The 20,489-nt window shown below is 44.1% G+C and overlaps 1 protein-coding gene across 1 annotated transcript in view; it reads left to right on the forward strand.

Moving 5' to 3' along the window:
• COX10 (cytochrome c oxidase assembly factor heme A:farnesyltransferase COX10) overlaps nt 1-20,489 on the forward strand; it is a 101,353-nt gene that overhangs the window by 10,806 nt on the left and 70,058 nt on the right. Inside the window, exon 4 of the mRNA XM_084298554.1 lies at nt 231-355. Coding sequence (XP_084154680.1) covers nt 231-355 — 125 coding nt within the window. The remainder of the gene's footprint in view (nt 1-230; nt 356-20,489) is intronic.

Here is a 20,489-nt window from a genome sequence, read left to right on the forward strand (position 1 = left end):
AGTTGTGTTGCTGCTGGGTGTCTCATCCCTGGCAGTTCTTTCTGTCTTTGCCTTCATTATGCAGTGTTGCCACTCCCTGTACTCTGTTCTTGGGGCTACTTTGATCCAAAAACTAGTAAGAAGTTAATCTGTGCTGTAGTTCTTCCAGGGTTTTAAAACCTTGACTCTAGTGGTATGTATAAAGCAGATGGTTTCTTGCTGATTCCCTGACCTGTGCTCTTGTGTTGCAGCTCTGGTTGTGTGCACGGCGTCCGCTGGGTTTGCCATGGCCCCGGTCCCTTTTGACCTGACTTGTTTCCTGCTCGCCTCGCTGGGAACCGGACTGGCTTCCTGCGCTGCCAACTCCATCAATCAGGTCAGTGCTGCCCTGCTGCTGCTGTGCTGCCTTTGGAAACGCTGCCAGGAGCGAGCGGGCGGCATCGCGTGCGCTGCCTGCAGCCACAGAGCCAGCTCCGGGCCGCTAAAACCGACACCAGGGAAGGGCCGTGTCGGTGAATTAGAGTCACTGGGCACAGCGTGTTTGTTCAGAATTGAGCTGATGAGGTTTTAAGCCTCCCAATAATAATGTTTGTCTTGATAATACCGAGCATGGATCACTGAAAATGACACAGGAAGAGCTGTGTAATTGGAGTACCAGCAGAGCCAGCAGGGCTCCAGCCTTACGGGCCTGGCTCTTCGGGGGCTTTATTGCGTGACCTTGTCGGGTCTGTCTGAGGGGAGGCTCGGAGCAGTGCTCTGAGTGGGGCACCGGGGGGGTTAGTGTGTCTGGAATCAGGATATCTCCTGTGCATTTGTTAAACACTGGGAATCTCAGCTGTGGGGTAGCTGTGTCTCATGCTGCAAACATTGTAGGTGCCTGGACTTGAGCTTCCCTGCATGTGTGAGAGTTCCCGCGGGGCTTGATGCTGAGCTCTCAGCTCTCCTGCAATCGATCCAGCTGTGAAGCAAAGTTGCTCTTATGCTCTTCTTTAGTCCTAAAGGAGAGACAAACTGCTGAGCAGGTAACACGCAGGGTGGAAGGGAGTTACAAAGCATTGGTAGCCACGGTCACTTTAAGCTGTAAATACGAGCTGAAAAAAGTGGCAGTGCCTTTGATAGCCCTTTGTGGTGTCGCAGTCACCTGGGCAGTGGGGGCCTGAGTCCTGGGACACTGCTGATGGAGCAGATCATGGAGCTTTGCTGTGATCTGCCTCCCGGAGACACCCTGATTGGGGCAGGCTCTTTGTGCTGAAGCCTCTTAACAGCTCAGTTGCTGGCAGTGATGTGCTCTTTGGGATCACACCCATAGGAACACCTCTTGTTCAGGCTCAAGTGAGCACAGGTGATGGTGTTTGTTTTCACTGAGCTTGGACTTGGGCTCAGCAGATAACTGTAGGTCTGTTTTCTTTGTAAAACAGAACGAATGCTGCATTTTTGTGAATTCCATAGAAATATTTAGGTGACAACACTTAGCCTTGAAAAGAAGTATACATTTGCACGTATTTTTCCACAAAAGGAGGTCTGGATAAAGAAACTGTTCTAACTGAGGTGGAGCTTTCTTGGCTTTGATATAATTTCAGAGAGATGCTTTTCCTCTCTATCTGCTGGTTTTTTAATATTTAAGAATTTGTTTCATGACCTGTCAATGCTTTTAAGTATTTACTGTCATATTTGCTTTCCCTTTTGACATGGATACTACTAGACTCAAAAGAGAATTAATTATTTCTTGTTCAGAGACTCTTGTGTAACGTGTCTGTCTTGAGATTCTGATATATCTTCCTCGAGGTGATATTCATGCACAAATAACTGGTTTTCTTTGTCTTCAGCTTCTACGCATTGCCTGATGTTGTGTTTTGTCTCAAAAGCATGTGGTTTTTAACCTCTGGGGAGCTGCTTTTTAAACTGGCGTTTTTTAAACTCTTGAGACACTTGGGATTACCAGGAATCCTGCACCATAATTTGGAGTTTGGCGCTTTCGAGGCTTGCTGGGGTGGGAAAGGAAAGTTAAGAGTGCAGTAACCTTGTGTTTGGGTTCATAGTTCACGATTTATTCGCTGCTATCTCCCCATAGGAACAGCTGTTACTGTGCCCTTAAAGAGAGGCTTACTGCAGCCTCTTGAAGTGTAAAACTCTTTTGCACAAGCAGGGCTGAGTGCTTTAAATTTGCACTCTCATTCTTCTTTAGTTTGTTACTCGCCTGTATAGGCAGACCTTCAAGGCTTTATCAAGGAAAATAAAGCAGAGTTGGTAACAAAGCAAAAGAAAACAGCTGTGGTTTATGACCTTGTTTATCAATAGACCCTTTCAGTCGATGATTATCCATTTTCTGATGTTGCTGTTGGTGCTGTTTGTGTCTGAATTGGCTGGGAATTTAATTTTCAATAAATACTGTAAGCTCGGGTATCTGTCTTGACCTTTGGGAAGGAGCACATTTGACTTGGAACTTCCTTTTATTGCTACTTTGCTCTGTCCATTGCTCCCAGCGCACATCCTCTTCCCTGGCAGCTCATGACTCATGTTTCCCTTGGTGCTCCTTGCTGGTCCTCAAGGACCTTTTTATATGATAACCGTCTTTCCGCTTCCCATAATGCTATAAATCTGTGCATCTTTAAGGGCAACTCGTCTTTCCCACCCCTCATTTCCCTGACAAATCTGCGTTTGCAATTTACAGCCCTCAAATATACCGTGGGAAGGTAAGGCGTTGATCGTGTCAGATTCCTCCCCGTGATTTAGGACAGGATGTGAAGAACTTGATCCTGTGAAAACGTAATAGAGATTCTGCAATATTCGAGAAGTGTGGTTACAAACTTCTAAACGTTCAAATTCTGTGGCTTCTTTTTGTTTTTTCCGTCTCTCGATCACATCACAATGATCCGGAGGGAGCTGGGGCCGGGTCAGCGCTGTCAACGTGGGGTGAAGTCGGCTGGCTTGCTCCAAACTGCTGCATGGAGTCAGGCAGAGGGACCACGAAGCCATACTTTGCTGCTTTAGGAAATTGGTCTGAAATAATTTTTTAGTTATCACTTGCCCTATTGATTTCAGATTGCTGTGATGCTTGAAACTTCTTTTTCTCCTAACCACAAGAGCTAGCGTGGTACAACAATTTACCGGAGTGCAGCTTCTTACTCCACCTTCACTGTCCTTAAGCAATAATAAAAAAGGATGGGAGTTAGCAGCACCGTGTTTTTCCATTGTTTATAGAAGTGCAGTTTGGATATTTATCAACCAAAGGCATGTATTTACAGACATGTTCCCTTCACATAAATTCTAGCTGTGCTTTCTGGTGGCAAGTAGGAATAATATATTTTTATGACAATTCTCTGAAACTGGGTAATGATTTTTAAGAAACTATGTTTATTTATATATTTATTTTTGATAAATGATAGTGAAAATGTCGTTTGAAAATATCCTGAAAAATACGGAGAAAAAATACCTGATTTGGGCTTGCATTAGCAGGTAACGTGGTGCGTGTTCTACCGTGATGTCATTCTAGAAATGTTCGTGTCCAAATTGCAAGAGTAATTCGTGTTTAGACAGCATTTTGGTAGAAACAGGCCTGTAGAAAAATGTATGAATTCTGGTGATGTGTATAAATATTGGAGAATCCTTGAGTTTTTCCGTAGAATGAATCTTGGGTGTTGAGAATCGAGCGTCGTGCTGTGGCCTGTGCGAGAGTTAATTCCTGCTGGAAGGTGCCAAGAAAAGATCGTGTTTTGTTTCTCTTGTCCTCTACCAGCAGTTCTGCCTCTGCCTCACTCCTTTATATCACAATACTTCAGAGTTGTACTTCTCACCTCATCTAGCATTTTAGTGGCGTGCTAATCCAGTGGTCCCTCGTTCTCTTCCACATCACGCAACACTGCGTTACATCCTCCAGCCCTTCAGTATTGTACTACAACATGTCACCACTTCTCAGTCCCACCTGCTAAAACTGCTTTCCTTTTTTCTTCTTTTTTCTTTTTCCAGCATTGAAGTAACTTAAAATTATTTTGGACAGGTGTTTTCGATTGGGGTTCTTTCTTTTCAAAAGAATAAGTATTTTACAGTGGTTTTAATTTTAAAAAATAAAATAAATTACTAATGTATTTACCAAGGAATAGATTGAGACACATTTTCACTGTAGCACTGCTAAGTCAGCCAAATGCACCAGAAAATCTCATTATGAGAGATCAGTCTTACTAATTGCAGCTACAGTAAGGAAAATGGAAATCTGTTTTGGGGTTTAATCTAGTAAACACTGCATGTTAATTGTGAATTAACCAAATAATTATTCCTAGCATATCACTTATTTTTTAAATGTCTATTTTCCTGACTCTTCCAGCATCCTTCACTGGTCTGGGTACAAAGGAAGGTATTTCACTTCAGCGGTGTTCTGCAGAAGTGACAACAAAGAATAATCAAAACGTTGGCTTTCTGATAGCCTGGTGAAGACCTATCTCCTAACATATCTGTTTGCATATTATGATCATGCTGTCGTGCTAATAGAGTGGGAAAAAAATAATTTTAACTTAGCTGATAATCTGCTGCTGTTTCCTAGTTCTGTTTTTTGATGGTTTTTGAAAGCTGACTCAGGTTTCAAGGAGTAGAGCCTTACATTTATATTATGGAGAAAACATGTCATTTCTGAGACTTCTAAGATACTAGCCTCTGATTTATGGGGAAGGAGATAAAACATGAAGAGATGTTTACAACACAATACATGGCATTAAAATGTTAAAAGAATCATGTGCACGTTTTATATGTCAAGTACATTCTTCTGTAACTGCAGCACGGTTAAAAAGTGGGAGAGAGCTATAAAGATGAAAGCAGGATGTTTAAAATGGTTTGAATTTAGTAACTGAGAGCCAAAACGATGTGGTCGGGTTTGACTGATAGCACCTTGAAAAGGAAGCAGACTGGACTGAGTGTCGTAGCGAAGGTTGGAGAGCCAGAAATGAGAACTGTAGTAAGTGTGTTAATCAGGATGAGGGAACAGATCCGAGGACAGCTCACATCCCTGTCCCTTCGGGGTCTGATCTGATGGCTGCGTTCGCTTTTAACAACAGCCTCCCCTGACAGCAGCGATCCCTTAGAAGTGCAGCTTTAATGGGCAGGAAGGATGGGCTCAGTGTTAAAATAGTTGAGTCAAATGCAGGATCTGAGTTCAGCTGCCAGCTTGTGGACCCTGAGTGTGATCTTCTGTATTAATGCAAACCGTGACAGTCACTGGGATACCACAGCGACGGGCCACAGACCAAAATCAGAGCAGAGCAGCCTTTCCTGCCATTTGTAATCCACTCCTGCCTCTGTGCTGTCAGAGGGAGAGTTGTGGACTTCACTTCTGATGATATTTTGCTATTCTGTAATGACTTGATTCAAAAAGCAGCCGAACAAATGCTAAAAAATTAATTAGCCTACTTAGATAAGTGACTACTGCACCATCTTCTAGAGGATGTCAACTGCAGTGAGCAGATTCAGTATTTTTTATTACAGGTGCTTGTTGTACTGGTTAAGACAATACCACCGGTGCTGGAAATACTCTGGTTTTGTCTTGCTTCATAGACTTTTTGTAAATCTCTCAAGTTTTGTGAGGGAATATGAGCAGGAAGTACTGCTAGCCTGCTGGAGTACCAGTGATTAAGGTGTGCAGGTAACTACAATGCGGTCGTTCTGGGAGGCTCGTAAGTCCAGCAGCGGTTTGAAGCCTTGCTCGTGTCTCTGTTGCCTGCAGATGATGCCATTGTTTGCTGGAGTGATGGTCCGAAGTCAATATTCTTAAAATTGCTTTTTGCAAAAATGGGTTAATGAGCGGTACTTGGAGCCCAGGAAAGAAAATGGGCAAAACCAGGTGAACAGTTTGTACCAGGATGGCCAAACAAGAACATAATCAGTGGGAGCTGCACTGATGGGCTCGTAGTCCAGTGCTCAGATGGTGACTGGATGCCTGGTGTATGTAGTTTTTTGTTTAACATCTCATAATTGGATGAAAGGAGTAGGAAAAAGTAAGTAGGAGGGTGGCTTTTTTTTTTTTTAAATTTTGAAGAAAATGTTACGAAGGAACATGTGGAGTCCAACACCTTGCTCCTCTCTGAAGATCTATGGGCTGTAACTGTTTTAGCTTGCTTGGCCAGTTAAAAATGTAATTCATTTTTAAAAGCAAGAAAAAAGCCCATGAGGAATCGGTTATCCCAAACACGTGCGCCGTGGGGAGGAGGAAGGCGGTGGGAGATGTGCTGCCAGCTTCCAGGACAGAGAGGAGTCTTCTGCTCATCAGCTTCACATTTTGTTTCAGGGCTGTCAAGCGGTAACAGCCATAACTTTATGTGAATTAGACGCAGTGTCCGATTTTTTTTTTTTCTAAGTATTAACTCGGCCCTTCTTCCCCCAGCCCATGAAACAGCTTTTGTGAGTGAGCAGGCACCTGGGAGGTTTGGATGTGTCTCGCCGGCACTGGGCTTTTTCACTTGCATCTTCATTTGTTTATGAAAGCTTTGTAAATACTCTAGGTATACTGTGATGAGATGCTCTGCAAAACTTCTTGCTTCAAAGTTTCCCCATCTGAGAGATGTTTATTGCAAGATTTTTGACCGTTGAAGTTAAAATGTTTCACTTTGGACTAGACATTGAGTAAACTATTTGCTTTCAGTGCCTGGAAGGAATGATTTCAAGTGATGTGACGTTAGTTGTTGTATTCCTTTCAGAGCTGTTGTGGTTTCTGAACAGCTCCACAGAGAAATCTCTTAAAAGGACTGAAGCGATAGGAAAAAAATAGAGCAAGGGTTAAAGTAATGCACATAAAATGATAGTGAGAGACGCTTGGATTACTGAAGCAAAGAGAAATTGCAGAAGTCCCGCAGTCCCCCAGACCTTTCTCTTTATTTCCCCACAAAGAAATTGAACGCTAAAGAGAGAGCAGCAGTCGTTCCTTTCATAGTCCCGAACCAAGGCTGTTTTTTTGGTGTTGTCTCCTCACGCCTAAACTTTTCATACCAAATACGTGTCTGAGGGCAGGTAGTGAGAACTTTGATTTATGATGCCACCAGCATTACTCACTCATTATGCTCTCATTCAGACCCAACTTGGTGGAGATGACCTCTACCAGATCACTGAGCCCACCTCTGCTCCATGCAGGAGGTTTTTCCCAAGTCATCTCTCCAATATTCTGTTTTTTCCACTTTAAGTGCCCTGAATATTTATATCTTGCTTCTTCCTCTAGCAGATTATTACGCTGTCATTTTTTGAATAAGAGAACTTGTTCTCAACGGAAAAAAAAAAAAGAAGGATTTGTTCCATACGGCACGTCTGAAACATCAGATAGTCGAGTGACCAGTTTAAAGTAATTTAGAAGGACCCTAAAATGACTTTCTGAGGCTTTGAGTTCCCAAATCAAAGCGTTTCACGGCCAGCTGTTAGCACCTCTCCTTTCCTGCCGCATCCTGAGTGCGCCCGCTTGCAGGAGCTCCCCGGTCCCGGCTCGGAGCGGGGAGCGAGTCAGTCAGCCCGCACCGCGCTCGGTGGAGATTAACACCTGATGCATCTCTGTCTCCCTCTGAAGTTTCCTTTGTTTTGACTGAGCAGATTGCCTGCAGCAGGCGGCCTTGCCTTTCATCTGCCCCCCCCAGCGATCAAAAGATTGTCAGGAGTGGTTATTAAAACCTGGTGTCTGGCTGCAGCGCGGGACGGGCCGTGTCGGAGGCAGCCCGCGATGTAATTTACAGCGTACGATAAATACACGAGGAGTGCAACACTGGAAGTCTATCTTGCGCTCCGAAGCGTGCTGATATATGCTGCTCGGATATTTTAACTGCTGGGCAGCCTTCATTAGCGGTCATCGAGGATCATAACTTACGGCTCCGTCAGATGATCGGTAATTGCAGCAGTTAGATCGAGTTAGCGCGCAGGGATCCGTGATATCGAGTGGGAACGGCTCGGCTCGTGGAGATGTATTTCATGAGCAGGGAAAATGATGAGCGCTAATGAGAACCAACCTCTGAAGGAACGATAAATTTTAAATGCAGAGATTATCTTTCCGAAGCATAAATTATTTGACCTACAACTGAAACTTGATAAAGGATCTTGGATAAATGTTATAAATTAATGCGTACCGTTGTTGGAAGAAATTCTCTCTCCTCCTATGCATATTGCGTGACTATTGCGCATGAAGAGGCTTTGGAAGATCCTGGATGGCTTCCCATGGCCCTGGCAAGCGGGGACACTTAGACCCCTGTAGCAAAGCATAATTTTCAACAAAGGCAATGCAAATAAATAAAACAACATCGTTTTTTACTACTTTGCCTCCCTCTGTGGTATTCATGCATTAGCATAAAGCTTCAGATTTTAGCAACGTTTAGATGAGAATGTTTTATTTGGGTTCTTTTCCCTGTGTTACATTTCATATATATATATATGAAAAAAAAAAAAAGGAGAAAAAACAAACAAAGCCTAAGGAGTGGGTATGAAGCTGTTTTTAATGCCATGTCCCTTTTTTCCAGATTGGTGTGCTTCCGGATTTGATAAAGAGAGTGCAGAATAAGTAGGAGTGCAAAATAAGTCCGTCCCATTGCTTGTAATTTCGTTAACATGTAAGTGCTGGGTGCTCACCTTCTTTCACTGCTTGCATTCACTGGTGAGCTGCTCATGCCCTAGACAAGCACGGGGCAGCGGGCAGCTGAATGAATTAAGATGTGGTTGAGGGGACATCAGCTTCTTCCATGCCACCAGGACACAGATGGGGAAGCCACCCTGCCCTTTTTGTTTTCCTTCTCCCTAGCTGAAGCAGCTCTTTCGTACGGATACTTTTTGGTGATACGTGCAGTCTGAGGGTGGCTCTAAAGACAAATCCCATCCTTATTCTGAGACACCAGCCTGACAGACGGGAACGTTTGGGTGGTTTCTGCAAGCACCGCTTTACTCCGGCGCGTGAATGAACCCTCGAGGTAGCCCTCATCTTGGTGCTTCGGGAGGTTTTGTCTCGTTAGCGCCGTACTGAAATGTTCCCTGAAAATCCTAGAGGCAAGGGAGGTAGGGGGAAAGAAATAATTTACCAAATGATTAATTGTCAGGAGTACTTCAGTGGTGTGGGGTTCCCTTTAGATCCAATGCCAGATTTCCCCTGGAAACCCTGATCACAGGCAGAACAAAGGAATTTCAAAGGACCGAAATGATGGAATGTGGAGAGAGAAGCAGACAAAAGGGAAACGTAGTACTTAATAAGATTTATCTGGCTTTTTGATCCATAGTGGTATTATTGCCTTTCTAAGCTTAGAAACAGAAAAGTGGAAATAACTAGTCAATATTATTTGTCAGTGTTTAAAGAAGTTTTGACATTTTCCAAATTGACAAGAGTTTCTTTAGTAATGCAAATATAAAATTCTAACCCAATCAGATAATTACTGAAGTGTCATCATCTTTTTGTGATGTAAACTGTGTTCTTTTCTTCTTGCCTTGAGTCAGGCTGCTGACAGTGGTGGCAATCCAGTCCTGTGCTCCACGAAAAACTCCGAGTGCACCGTGAAGTTTGACTCGCAAGGGTTAAGGAAAAGTGTTTCCTGGTTCCCTGATGCAGCCTCCCAGTACCATTTCTTTAGGGAATAGCTCATTGAAACACAAACCCAGAGCATTCTAACAGTCCCTTTCCGATTGAATGATCCTCAGGTTTTCCCTTTCAGTCTCTATTGTTGAGAAATATTATGTAAATGCCAGGAATTCAGATTATTCTGTGTCTTCATAGCGTTGGATTTGATTTATGTGCAGTAAACCACTAAAAGTCCCCTCTCTTTAATTCTGCATGACTGCTGCTGCTGTTTGTACCAAGACTTGCTCTGCTTTGCCCACGTTACACCAGGCGCTTCCCAAAGCCTACTAGCAGAGTGCTGCCTGGTAGCGTTGGCAAAGGCACAGAGGGCTGGAGCAAGCACTTGGAATGTTCTTGTTTAGGTGGGTGGCAAGATGTTACCTTACCTTACATTGCTTTTGACTCATTTTTTTCCCCAAAGCTGTGAGATTTTGCAGTGAAGCCTTTCCAAAGCTGGTTTGGGGGCAGGTGGGTGTCCCAGGGAATCTTCTTTTCATGGGGACACAGGGAAGCTCAGAGCAACTGTTTCAGTCTCAGTAGGGGTCTGGTATAAACGCACGCATGTGCAGTGTGTGCTTGGATGAATGCCTCTGTAACCAATGCAATAACTAGTAGTAGTAGTAGAAAGACTGATGATAAAGTTGCATGAAGGGTTTAAGTATTTCCCCCCTTCTTTCCTTGGTCACATTGATCCCTTTTTTGTTGCATTTATGGGAATTTAACTGTCCTGGTAGTTTGGCACGGGTACCGCAGTGACATAATTCTTTTGATTTTTCCTTCACACTCCGTCAGTACTTCGTTGGAAAAGCACTTCTGGGATTGGCAGGGTAGCAGGTCACTGAGAACCTGATCAAGCTCTCTCTGACATAAGTGAGGCACCGATAGATGGATTTGGTTCCATTTTTGAAAACTCCCCGTCATGTGTAATAGCAGTCATCTGCTGGGGTGTCACTACTCCGGCATTTCCAGTTCTGAAGGCACCGAAGCAGAGTCAGCAGGTCAGGGCGGATGCAACTTGCAGAGGATCCCTACCTTCATATCTTTACTTTGCAATTTCTTGGTGTTAGCACAGAATTGTATGTATTTATTTTTTAATTGCAACAGTGTCTTGAGAGTTCAGTGGTGTTGGAGGTTAAGATAAGGCTGCGTGTCCTGCAGTTTGCAGCCTGGGAAGCTACAGAATCACAGAATCACAGAATCACAGAATTTCTAGGTTGGAAGAGACCTCAAGGTCATCGAGTCCAACCTCCAACCTAACGCTAACAGCCCTCCACTAAACCATATCCCTAAGCTCTACATCTAAACGTCTTTTGAAGACTTCCAGGGATGGTGACTCCACCACTTCCCTGGGCAGCCTGTTCCAATGTCTAACAACCCTTTCAGTAAAGAAGTTCTTCCTAACATCTAACCTAAAACTCCCCTGGCTCAACTTAAGCCCATTCCCCCTCGTCCTGTCACCAGGCACGTGGGAGAACAGGCCAACCCCCACCTCACTGCAGCCTCCCTTGAGGTACCTAAAAAGAGCGATAAGGTCACCCCTGAGCCTCCTCTTCTCCAGGCTGAACAAGCCCAGCTCCCTCAGCCGCTCCTCGTAGGACTTGTTCTCCAGGCCCCTCACCAGCTTTTCGCCCTTCTCTGCACCCGCTCAAGCACCTCCATGTCCTTCTTGTAGCGAGGGGCCCAAAACTGAACTACAGAGCAGGAAAGCCTGCGTGCGTGCCTTTACGAAGCCAAACCCACTTCTCTGAGTCACCTCCTTCAGCTTTTCAGGGGAGCATGGAGGGAAGGCTGAAGGGAAGTCGGTAGGAATCAAGGAAGATACTGGCGTCGTAGGAGTTGTAATCTTGAATGGAAACTAGCTGAATTCAGCATGTCAGAACTCAAGGTGCATCCATCTTCTTTCTGCACGTGACTTCGCTGGACCTTGGAAGGGGTGAAGGAAGCATTGAGATTTGTCAGGGCTCATGTTTGTCAAGCAGGCTGTTCACTAGTGTCAACCCTGAGTTTACCAAAAACCAACGCATGTCACATCCTGAAAGAAATGGGAGAGTCGTTGAGAGTTGATTTATGCTGATTAAAATTCTTACTCCTAAAATGCTTTCTTGTTTTTTCCTAATATTTCCGCTCACAGTTTGGATTGGATATCGCTCTAGGCACTCGCAAGGTACGCTGCCTGGTTCTTGGAAGCATGCCTGCTGTGTTCAGGAGGTTTCCAGTCTGTCATCCGCCTGATTTAGGGTGGGATGAGCAAACGTGGATGTGCCATAGCGATGCTGCCAGCTCCTGGGGCATTCGTCAGTTATCCTGAAAGATCTTTTCCGTACACAATTGCTGATGGTTGGATTTTTATTTTTTTTCCTCTTGAAATTTGTTGTGCTTTAAGCAGGTGGGTGTCTGACACGCTTCTTGGGAAGGTGCCACATCCGGATTGCTCCCTGGTGCCCATGACTCCTGGGGGAAATGGCCAGCCCCATTGCACCACAAACGCCAGCAGTACCCTAGTGGGATTATAACGTTGGTATGAATAGAAAGCTGTAGTAAATTCTTTAAAACATTTTTATTTGTAGTGTCGAATAGCCATTTACCACTAAGTGACTTTTTAAGAGGATTCGAAGCGTAAGCTGTTTAACGAAGGAGTAAACCACAGCCCTGGGCAGTAATCCATTTCTTCTGGCTTTTATGACATCTGCATGGAAACCGAAGGAGAGGTTAGTTTTCAATACCAAAATCATGAGGTGCATCATTCAGATTAAAAAGCACGAGGCATGTTGAAAGTATCATTAAACTTGGACAAGAAATCAAATGGGACACGTGCATGGAAATATAAAAGTTGTAGCAGCTTAATAATACAAGCTTTGACTTTAAACCAAACACGTTTGCAAATCTCTGAGCTTTGGTATTCTCAGGTCACTGTAAAGGCTAACTCTGTCTGGATCTGTATAGATTATGTAAATTTTTGAAGTAAAACAGACTTCTAGAAGATGAAAATCTGTCCCTGTAATCCTCCTTTTAAGACTTGTTTCTTATTACGGTCAAGATTTATGTTGATGCTCGTAACGGAGACATGACAATCCGTTTTAACTTCAGAGAGCATCGTAAAGGTGATGGCATTTGAAAGCAAGCTGAGTAGATTCAGCTTCAAACTCATTTTTATGTTCTGAAATTAGATGCTTTTTAAAATAATAATCTTTTACAGGATGCATTAAGGCTTTGCATGTCTTGTGTTTATTAAAGAGCAATAAAACCAAAATATTATCTTTGAAGGGCATCCTTTAGAAAAATGTTTGTCTGAAAATGTCTTAGACAGCGAGGCAGCTGAACTGGTAATAGGAAATGAAGCTGAGATGAAGTTAAGGTCTCTGCCCTGGTTAACTTGCTGCTCATGCCTCTTATAGCTCGATTCCTGATGCGTTTCTGCCATCGTCTTCGGCAGCTTCCTGGCCTTGGAAGCGCGCGGGGTGGAGGACAGCCTGCCTAATCCTGCCTGTCTCCGCTCAGGGTCAGTGGAGTTTTTCTCACTCTGAGGAATGTTCCTGCTAGCTTGTGGATAAGTGGCAGAGTGGTGTCTGGAAGGAACAAATGCAAAATATCGTCTGGCGGAGCTTCAGCCAGAATGGGGGAATTTTAAACTCGGCCGGTGCGCTGGGCTCACGTTCTTCGTCCTTGATTAAAGTCTGCAGAGTGAGGACCACTCCTGGTGGAAATCATTCGTGCCTCCTCTGTAAGATGATGGTTGTCTTTAACTCCCTCCTGATTCGGGTGTTTCTAAAGTTTCTTTTGAAGTGGGGCCAAGAGGTGATGCAGATGCTTATGAGCAGGGCAGCTTTTGTAGGAAGAGTTAAAATATTTTATTAGAAGTACTGCTGGAGTTAGAGAGAAAGGATAAAAAGGATAAGCTATAAAACACAAACTTTCCTCAAGTCATCCTGCAGCTGTAGTTCTGTAGCACTGGTGCTAACTAGGAACTAGTCAGCGTGGACTCTGAGAGCTGTCTTTGTGCCAGCATTGTGTAAGAATAAATCAATGGTATTGATACAGTGCCATAATTGATTTCCGAATAGGATCAAGTAGGCGGCAGTGAGGCAGAGTGGTGAAGGTGTGTAAAAGCACAAGGGGCAGGGAGGAGGTGATTAGGAAACAGTTATTTACTGTGTCTTGAAAGAATGTCATCTTTTAGCAAAAGGCAGGTTTAAAAGGACAAGAGGAGCCTGTCCTTCACCCAGCGTGCAGTTGAACTGCAGGACTCTGCTGCAGGAGGTTCAGATGGTAAAGGCTTTGGTGCTGGTGCTCTTTTCTTTTGCATCTTTGGGATTTGCTGTGTTTATTTTCTAGCTTCATTTTCATTACAAATTGAGCAATACTGAGACATACAACTGGGCATGAGGTTTTAAACAAAGCTTCCACTGAAACTTAAAGAAGCTGCACAGTGAATTGCTTTCTTACCCCAAACCCCACTCTTTGGTTTCAGTTGACCTCGAAAAGCTGCTTTGCTTCTGCTGCTGTTATTGCTAACCTTTTGTGCTTGGAGATGTAATCTTTTGTTTTAAGTCTGGATTTCATTGCAAGTGCTTGGGTGGTTTTTTGCCTCTTGTGGTACAGGTTGTATGTCTGCCGCTTTTGTGGTTAAAAAGCAAAGGTAAGGAAGGTTGATTTTAAGTATTTGTCCCAAAGAGAGGATAAAGGAAACAGCAGTGTTCTTAACTGCTTTGGAATGAAACGTATTTATCACAAATAGCTCTTTGCACTGCTAGGGAACGTGAAGAAGTAGTGCTTGGGGATGCTCCTTGCAAGATCTGCCCTGTTTCACTGGGATCTGGAGCAGAACAATGAGTAGAAATGGTTGGATACATCTAAAAGTAGGTTTTCTCCCTCTTCTCTGTTTAATTTTCTGTTGCTGATGAGACTATCAGATTTAAACCCTGCTTCAGGCAGTCACAGCAGAAGTTTCCCCCTTGCTGTCTCACCCCTGTTTTCAAGAAGGCTCCCCCATTGGGGCCACAATTGCAGAATATTTCCCCGAGCCATTCTCTGCACCGGTCGGAGTCTGCTTGTCCCGGTGCTCTCTGGAGGTGGGCATTGCCACCTGTGCTTGTCACTGCCTGTAACTTTCAAACAAACCCTCCAATCAGTTACCCACAACCTAGTCACTGCATACTTCTGCTGGCTTCAGATTTGCATCTCCAAAGCAGAAGATACATTTTCTTCTGTGTTTCCTGAGCAGCTTCATCACATACATCTGTATAAATGCCCACGGGTTGTGTGTGGCTGTCCTTCTGTGTGCGAGTCGTCGAATTTCAGAGAGTGCCACTAATTGTGATAATGTAGCGTACAGCTCTTCTTTGTGAAATTCAAGTCTTTTTAACATCACCACCTTCAAAGACAATAAAAATTCCAGACTGCATTTATCTATTCCCCTGTGAGGAGTTACTGCAGTGTATATTGTATCATTCCATGTGAAATTCTTCTGCTTAATAGTCTCATTTATACACAGTTGTCTGAGGTCAGTTTTCCATTTTGCAGTTGTCAAACAGCTGTCAAATTAAGAGACCAGATCCCAAAGTTCATTTACATTTTATGCCATTCTTTGGGTGTCTGTTTCATATCTTAATATAACTAATGATTTATCTACATATCTTAGTTTTCTTTCTGCACTTGTTTTTCACAGATGTTCACATCCTCCTGCTCTTCAAGAGTCGTCCTTAAAATAAAACTTCTGTAACTTGTTGGGTTTTTTTTGCTTGAGCTTTTCATTATACAGCTACAGGAAGACAGTAGCGTATCTCCAGTGCAGGCACTGTAAATGCAAACCCTTTGAATTCTGCCTCGTATCCTGAACTGAAAAACAAACCAGCGAAAAACATGTTGCTAGAAATTACAAAAGAGAAAATCTCAATTTCATTCATTTACTGTTGGTTGGGTTTAATAATTGGCCTAGCTATTGATTTCACCCTTAAACTTTTATTTTCTTTTTGTTCTTCAGTGGAAAACTGAAATTAAAAAGGGCTTTGTTCAGAAAGCATCTTTGTAGTAAAATGTATTCATTTTTCATCCTGCAGAATATCAAAGGCTATCATATTAGCAAGAACACAGAGAATAAACTGAACGCTGCTTGTGGTTTTGTAGCGTGATGATGCTTACGGAGCCGAGTTCCAAGTGTAAATTTATACGGTGAGGAGTTAGGGGTTGGGTTTTGATTTTTTTCCCCAGTGGTGTAATGATCAAAGGAATATCTCTGTACATGCCATTGATGTCTTACTACAAAGTACTTAAATAGCCCGAGGTAACCATCTACTTTATAAAAATTCCTTAAAGACAGGTAAGGCCCTTGGGTGTTAAATGTATACTTTTGAGTTGGGTGTATTTTCAGGGAAGGAAGGCAAGGGAGATACTGTTACAGGCCTCGGCAGTCCCCTGTAAGGCTGAGCTTTGAAAGGCCCTTTAAAAAGTAGCCTTAAATTATGGTCACTGGGGGAAGTTTGTCTCGGGTACGCCGTGCCAGAAAACGTTTCTGTGCCATTTCAACGTCATTCACTAACCAGTTCAAGAAGTGTAACTTAAATTAACCCTTTCCAGGTTTCAGGGGAAAAATGCTGGTTTATACACGTGTATTCATATCCTCTTGTATGTTGGGGAAAGGCAGAGTTTAAAGGCTCTCGATGCTCCTTTGTGCAAGTGACCTGAAGACCATACGGTTTGCTACGGACAGGGAAACAATATCCTTACTATTTGCAGCATTTCATAGGCATTTCATAGGCAATTATTAGTCTTTTCAGTTGATGGGATCCGCATTGGGATTGTAATAAAACACAACTCAATGTGAAATTGGATGCAGACTAGGAGAGCAGATAAAACCAAGTGAAAATTAATGACAGATGTAAAAGTTATTGGTAATAACGTAGTCATCTTTTTACAATCTTTTTCCAAACTATATTTTTATTTCAGCAGATGTCATCTGAAATCTTCAGAGTAAATCATCTCTTTGATTTTGATTATGATCTTGAATAGTGAGAGTAGCTTAATTGTGATGGGTTCTGACTTATTTATGAATCCGTTTCTACGTTTGAGGGCAGACGAAATCTTGCAGCACACAGATCCCAGACAGCTGAGCTGTTCGGAGCAGGTTGGGACGGCAGGGGCAGAGCGCGCCGCTGTATTTCCATAAGGCTGTTTTTATGGCTTGAGATGTCACCAGCATTAACTCCGGGGTCTGCAGCGCGTCCCTGGAGCCTGAGGATCTGTCATCGTCCCAGGTGGGCAATGGGATGCCGGGGGGCTGCTTTGCTCCATGTTCCCAAAGGAAAAAATTGGAAGGTGCAGCTCGAGTACAGTACCTCCTCGTTCATCTTTTCCTGGCCCTGTAGGTAATTTGGAGGAGGGAGCCTGGCATGGGATGCTCCTGCCCTGTGGGGCAGCGCTGGGCAGCCCCTTGAGGTCTGCAGTACCCACAGGTGCTGTGGGATCTCCAGGAGGAGATGCTGGTCCCTGCTCCCAGCTCCTCCTGGTCTTGTGTTTTTGAGATTTGCCTTCTCCTTTTCATTGTCCCTTCAGCACTCCTTGGCCTGCCGTATCGTCTCTTTTTGTTGAATTCCAGTTGAAACTGTGAAAAACTCAGCAGCATGCTGTGGCAAAGGCATATATTTAAATGCTGCAAGACAAACCCCTTCCTTTTATTTGTTTTGAATCTGAGCATTTCATTTGCTAATCTCCGTTTTTAGCACTGGAAGAGACAGGACTGGACATTTTCCTGTTGCTTTTCCATTCCACTTAGCATTCCACAGGCACCTCTCATATTCTCCCTTCCTTGTCTTGGTACCCCTGTGTGGAAGCTGCTCTGTGCCTTTGACCGCCTGTGTGCTTTTTTGCCAGGTTTGTGAGCTTCTCCTTGAGAAAGATGGCCCAGACTGCATCGTCTGATGAGAGTATAGGCAGGGATTTACACAGTGGCAGTGTAAGTATAGGGCAGCATCAACAGGCAGGTGCACGTGCACACGCACACACATTCTGGTGGTGGGTAGAACTGAGAACAGCAAATTTGATTAATCAACTCCTTAATGTAATTAGAATGAGATGAGAGCTCTTGGGATAGTAATCAATCACAGCAATCAACTATCTCTGGTGCAGTGTCTCCAGCTTTTGTTTTCTTTTCTTTTGAAAATAATTTCTGTGTAGTGGCTGGCTTCCATAGACCTGTCTCCTACTGCCCAGGGGGTCATTTCGCAGGGCAAACAGCTCGGAGCTCACTGCAGCCACCACTGCCTCCTTTTCATGCTACGAAAAAGTGACATCTTTTGAAAGGGACACCACAGATGTGTCATCCAGGACAGGTTTGCTGTGTTGTGTATTTTAAAGTTAGGTAGGAGTTAAGCACATAGCTCCCCTACGTTCTTGGTGCAGGAACATCAGAAGAGGTCTGATTTGCAGGGATTGCACGTGCAGTGTGTGCTGGGCTTACGCCTGGCTGATGAGAGGTGTGAGCCCAGGTCTCCTGATGGCTTTGTGCAGCCGTACCCTAACAAGAGTTGCTCCAAGCTTTTGCTGTTCAAATCTCTGAAGTGTTTGTTTGGACGCACAGTTGGGAATGTAGTTTTTGAACTTAAGATGAATGTGGACAGAATGAGGCTCTGAAGTCTTCAGAGTGGGGATCTCAGTGTTAACCCACCAGTAAGGGCTCAGGCAGTCATTGACTTTGGAGTCCTTTCAAAACGGGCTCGGTGTATCTGAACAGGAAGATGCTTTCTGCTGCTGAAATCAGACTGCATCCCAAGTCATCGTACTGTTTTCCTTTCTCATTAGTCCCCGTCTGGTGTGTTGATTATTTTGGTGGAGGACCCTCATATAGGCTGGCTCCAAGTATTTCTGTACTGTGCCGTCTCTCTCGCCAGCAAGCTTGCTTTTCTCATTAGCCTCAGAAGAGAAAGTAACTCCTCCCTGCCCAGCTCAGCCCAGCGGCTGCATCTGTTTCAGATCTGGAGGCTCACTGCTGTGCTCAAAAGCTTATCTTTTTTTTTTTTCCCCCCAAACTATATCATTTGCTCCAATAAAATGTGTTCTGTCTCCCAGCTAGTCTTGTCCGCTGTTCTGCTAACCAAAAGGAAAAGAAAGTTTTAGAAATGCAGCGCAGCTACCTTCTTCCGTAGAGACGTACCCACAAGGCATAGTTTAGCTGCTTTATATTCACAATCCCCCTTTGTCTCTCTGTTTTACCAAAATGGACCCAAAACAGACCCAAAACTGAAGCCGAATCTCCCCAGTACCAGGCTACTGCTGTGAACCAAACGAGCAGCGTGTTTCTGGGGGAGAAAACACATACACGGTGGTGACCAGCTGAAGGCTGTCAGAGCAAAAATAATTAATGCATTAAGAAGTTTATACAGGTCGGATAGACTGGCTTTATTTGTTATGGTTATTTACTGAAATTAAAGCTATTAGCAGGGCTGGAACGTTTTCTCCCATGATTCATAATGTTTGGCCCTGGAAAACCTGAAAATACATAATGCAAACTAGATGCTGATAAATTATTTTTGCACAGATCATAAAACTAAGAGTACAATTTGTATAAGAAGGTATAAATTAGAGTGTTTGAATGTTATTTTTATGGCATATTAGGTGGAATTATTTTAATGTAAATGGTTTATTTCAAGGGAACTGTGAAATTGATGAATAAATCTACTCTGTTCCAGTGCTAAGCACGTGAAACGTAATCTTCTTGAGCCCTACATCGCCGGGCCAGCGTCCTTGTGTTTGCAGCGGGATGTAGGTGCTACTAATGTGTGTAACAGGTGCATGTAATTTAACTGCAGAACTAGTCAAAATACCTTTAATCAGTTAATATTAAGTCAAACCATATGGGTCCACGGCTACTTTTCTCATGCGATCCCGTCAGCCGCTTTCGGTGCCTTTGTGGATCAGGCTCCCGCAGCACCCAGCAGCGGGATGTGGAAAATGCCCAGTTGCTGAATTTTAATCTTCCTGCTCCAAAGTAACAGCTGCAGGTAGTGTAAGTGCCTGATGGCCCGTTTCTGCTTTTTTGCTTAGTGCTTGGGTCAGTTTGGGAGACTGCAGGGTTGTGTGCTTGCCTCCCAGCCCCAAACAGACACAGAAAGCACTTCTATGGGACTCAGGAGCCCTTAATGATGCTTCAGCATCAGCCTGGGTCAGAAACACGACTAAGGCTTGAGTGTGGAGACAACAGGGTGCTCGGCTGGTTGGTAGCTTTCAGCACCGCGTCTTCTGTGATATTTTAGGACAGATGCAGTGAAAACAAAGCATAAATATCACGGAGAAATGGCAATGCACAATGTACGGTGCTTTCCTGCTTTGGCTGATCCAAAAGTATTTGGACATATATAGCTGCTTGAAAGCAACTTCTCTGCTGTCCAAGCCATGAAAATGTTTTTATTCATATAAAACGCAAGTTCCTTTCTTGTTCTGGAATATTAATTCTACCAGAGAGCACTGGGACAGATCTGCTGAGGGACTGGAGTAGCACAGGCGTTGCGGGATGGAGCAGCCCTACTGTCGCCAGCTGAGCAGTGAGTATTTTCTGCTTGACTTCGTGCAGTTCGTGGATTTCTACTGTAGCTTGCTGGCACGCTTGTCGTTCTTCAGACACTGCGTTCAGTGTATGCGTGCCCTGCTAGCTGGTGCTGCGGGGGGAGAGCTGTTTTGTGGGGTTTCTTGCTGGGTGGTCCTCGCGCCGCCGCAAGCACCATGCACGCAGCGCATCTTGTCAGCGCGGGGCTGCAGACTTATCTCGGTGTGCCAGCCGAGCACCCTTGTAAGGATCCTGTCTACAATTAATAAAACTAACTTTGGGAGCTGTCTCGTTCTTGCGTTGTATTAAACCAATTCCGAACGTCAGGTTTTCCCTTTGAAGTTTAATTTCAAGTTCATCGGCTGTGCTAGTGGCCTACATTTCCGCGGATCACAGCTTCAAAAATCAGGTGATAAATTTACT

The sequence above is a fragment of the Netta rufina genome (genome assembly GCF_964035555.1).
Source record: "Netta rufina genome assembly, chromosome: 19".
In the NCBI taxonomy this organism is placed as follows: Eukaryota; Metazoa; Chordata; class Aves; order Anseriformes; family Anatidae; genus Netta; species Netta rufina.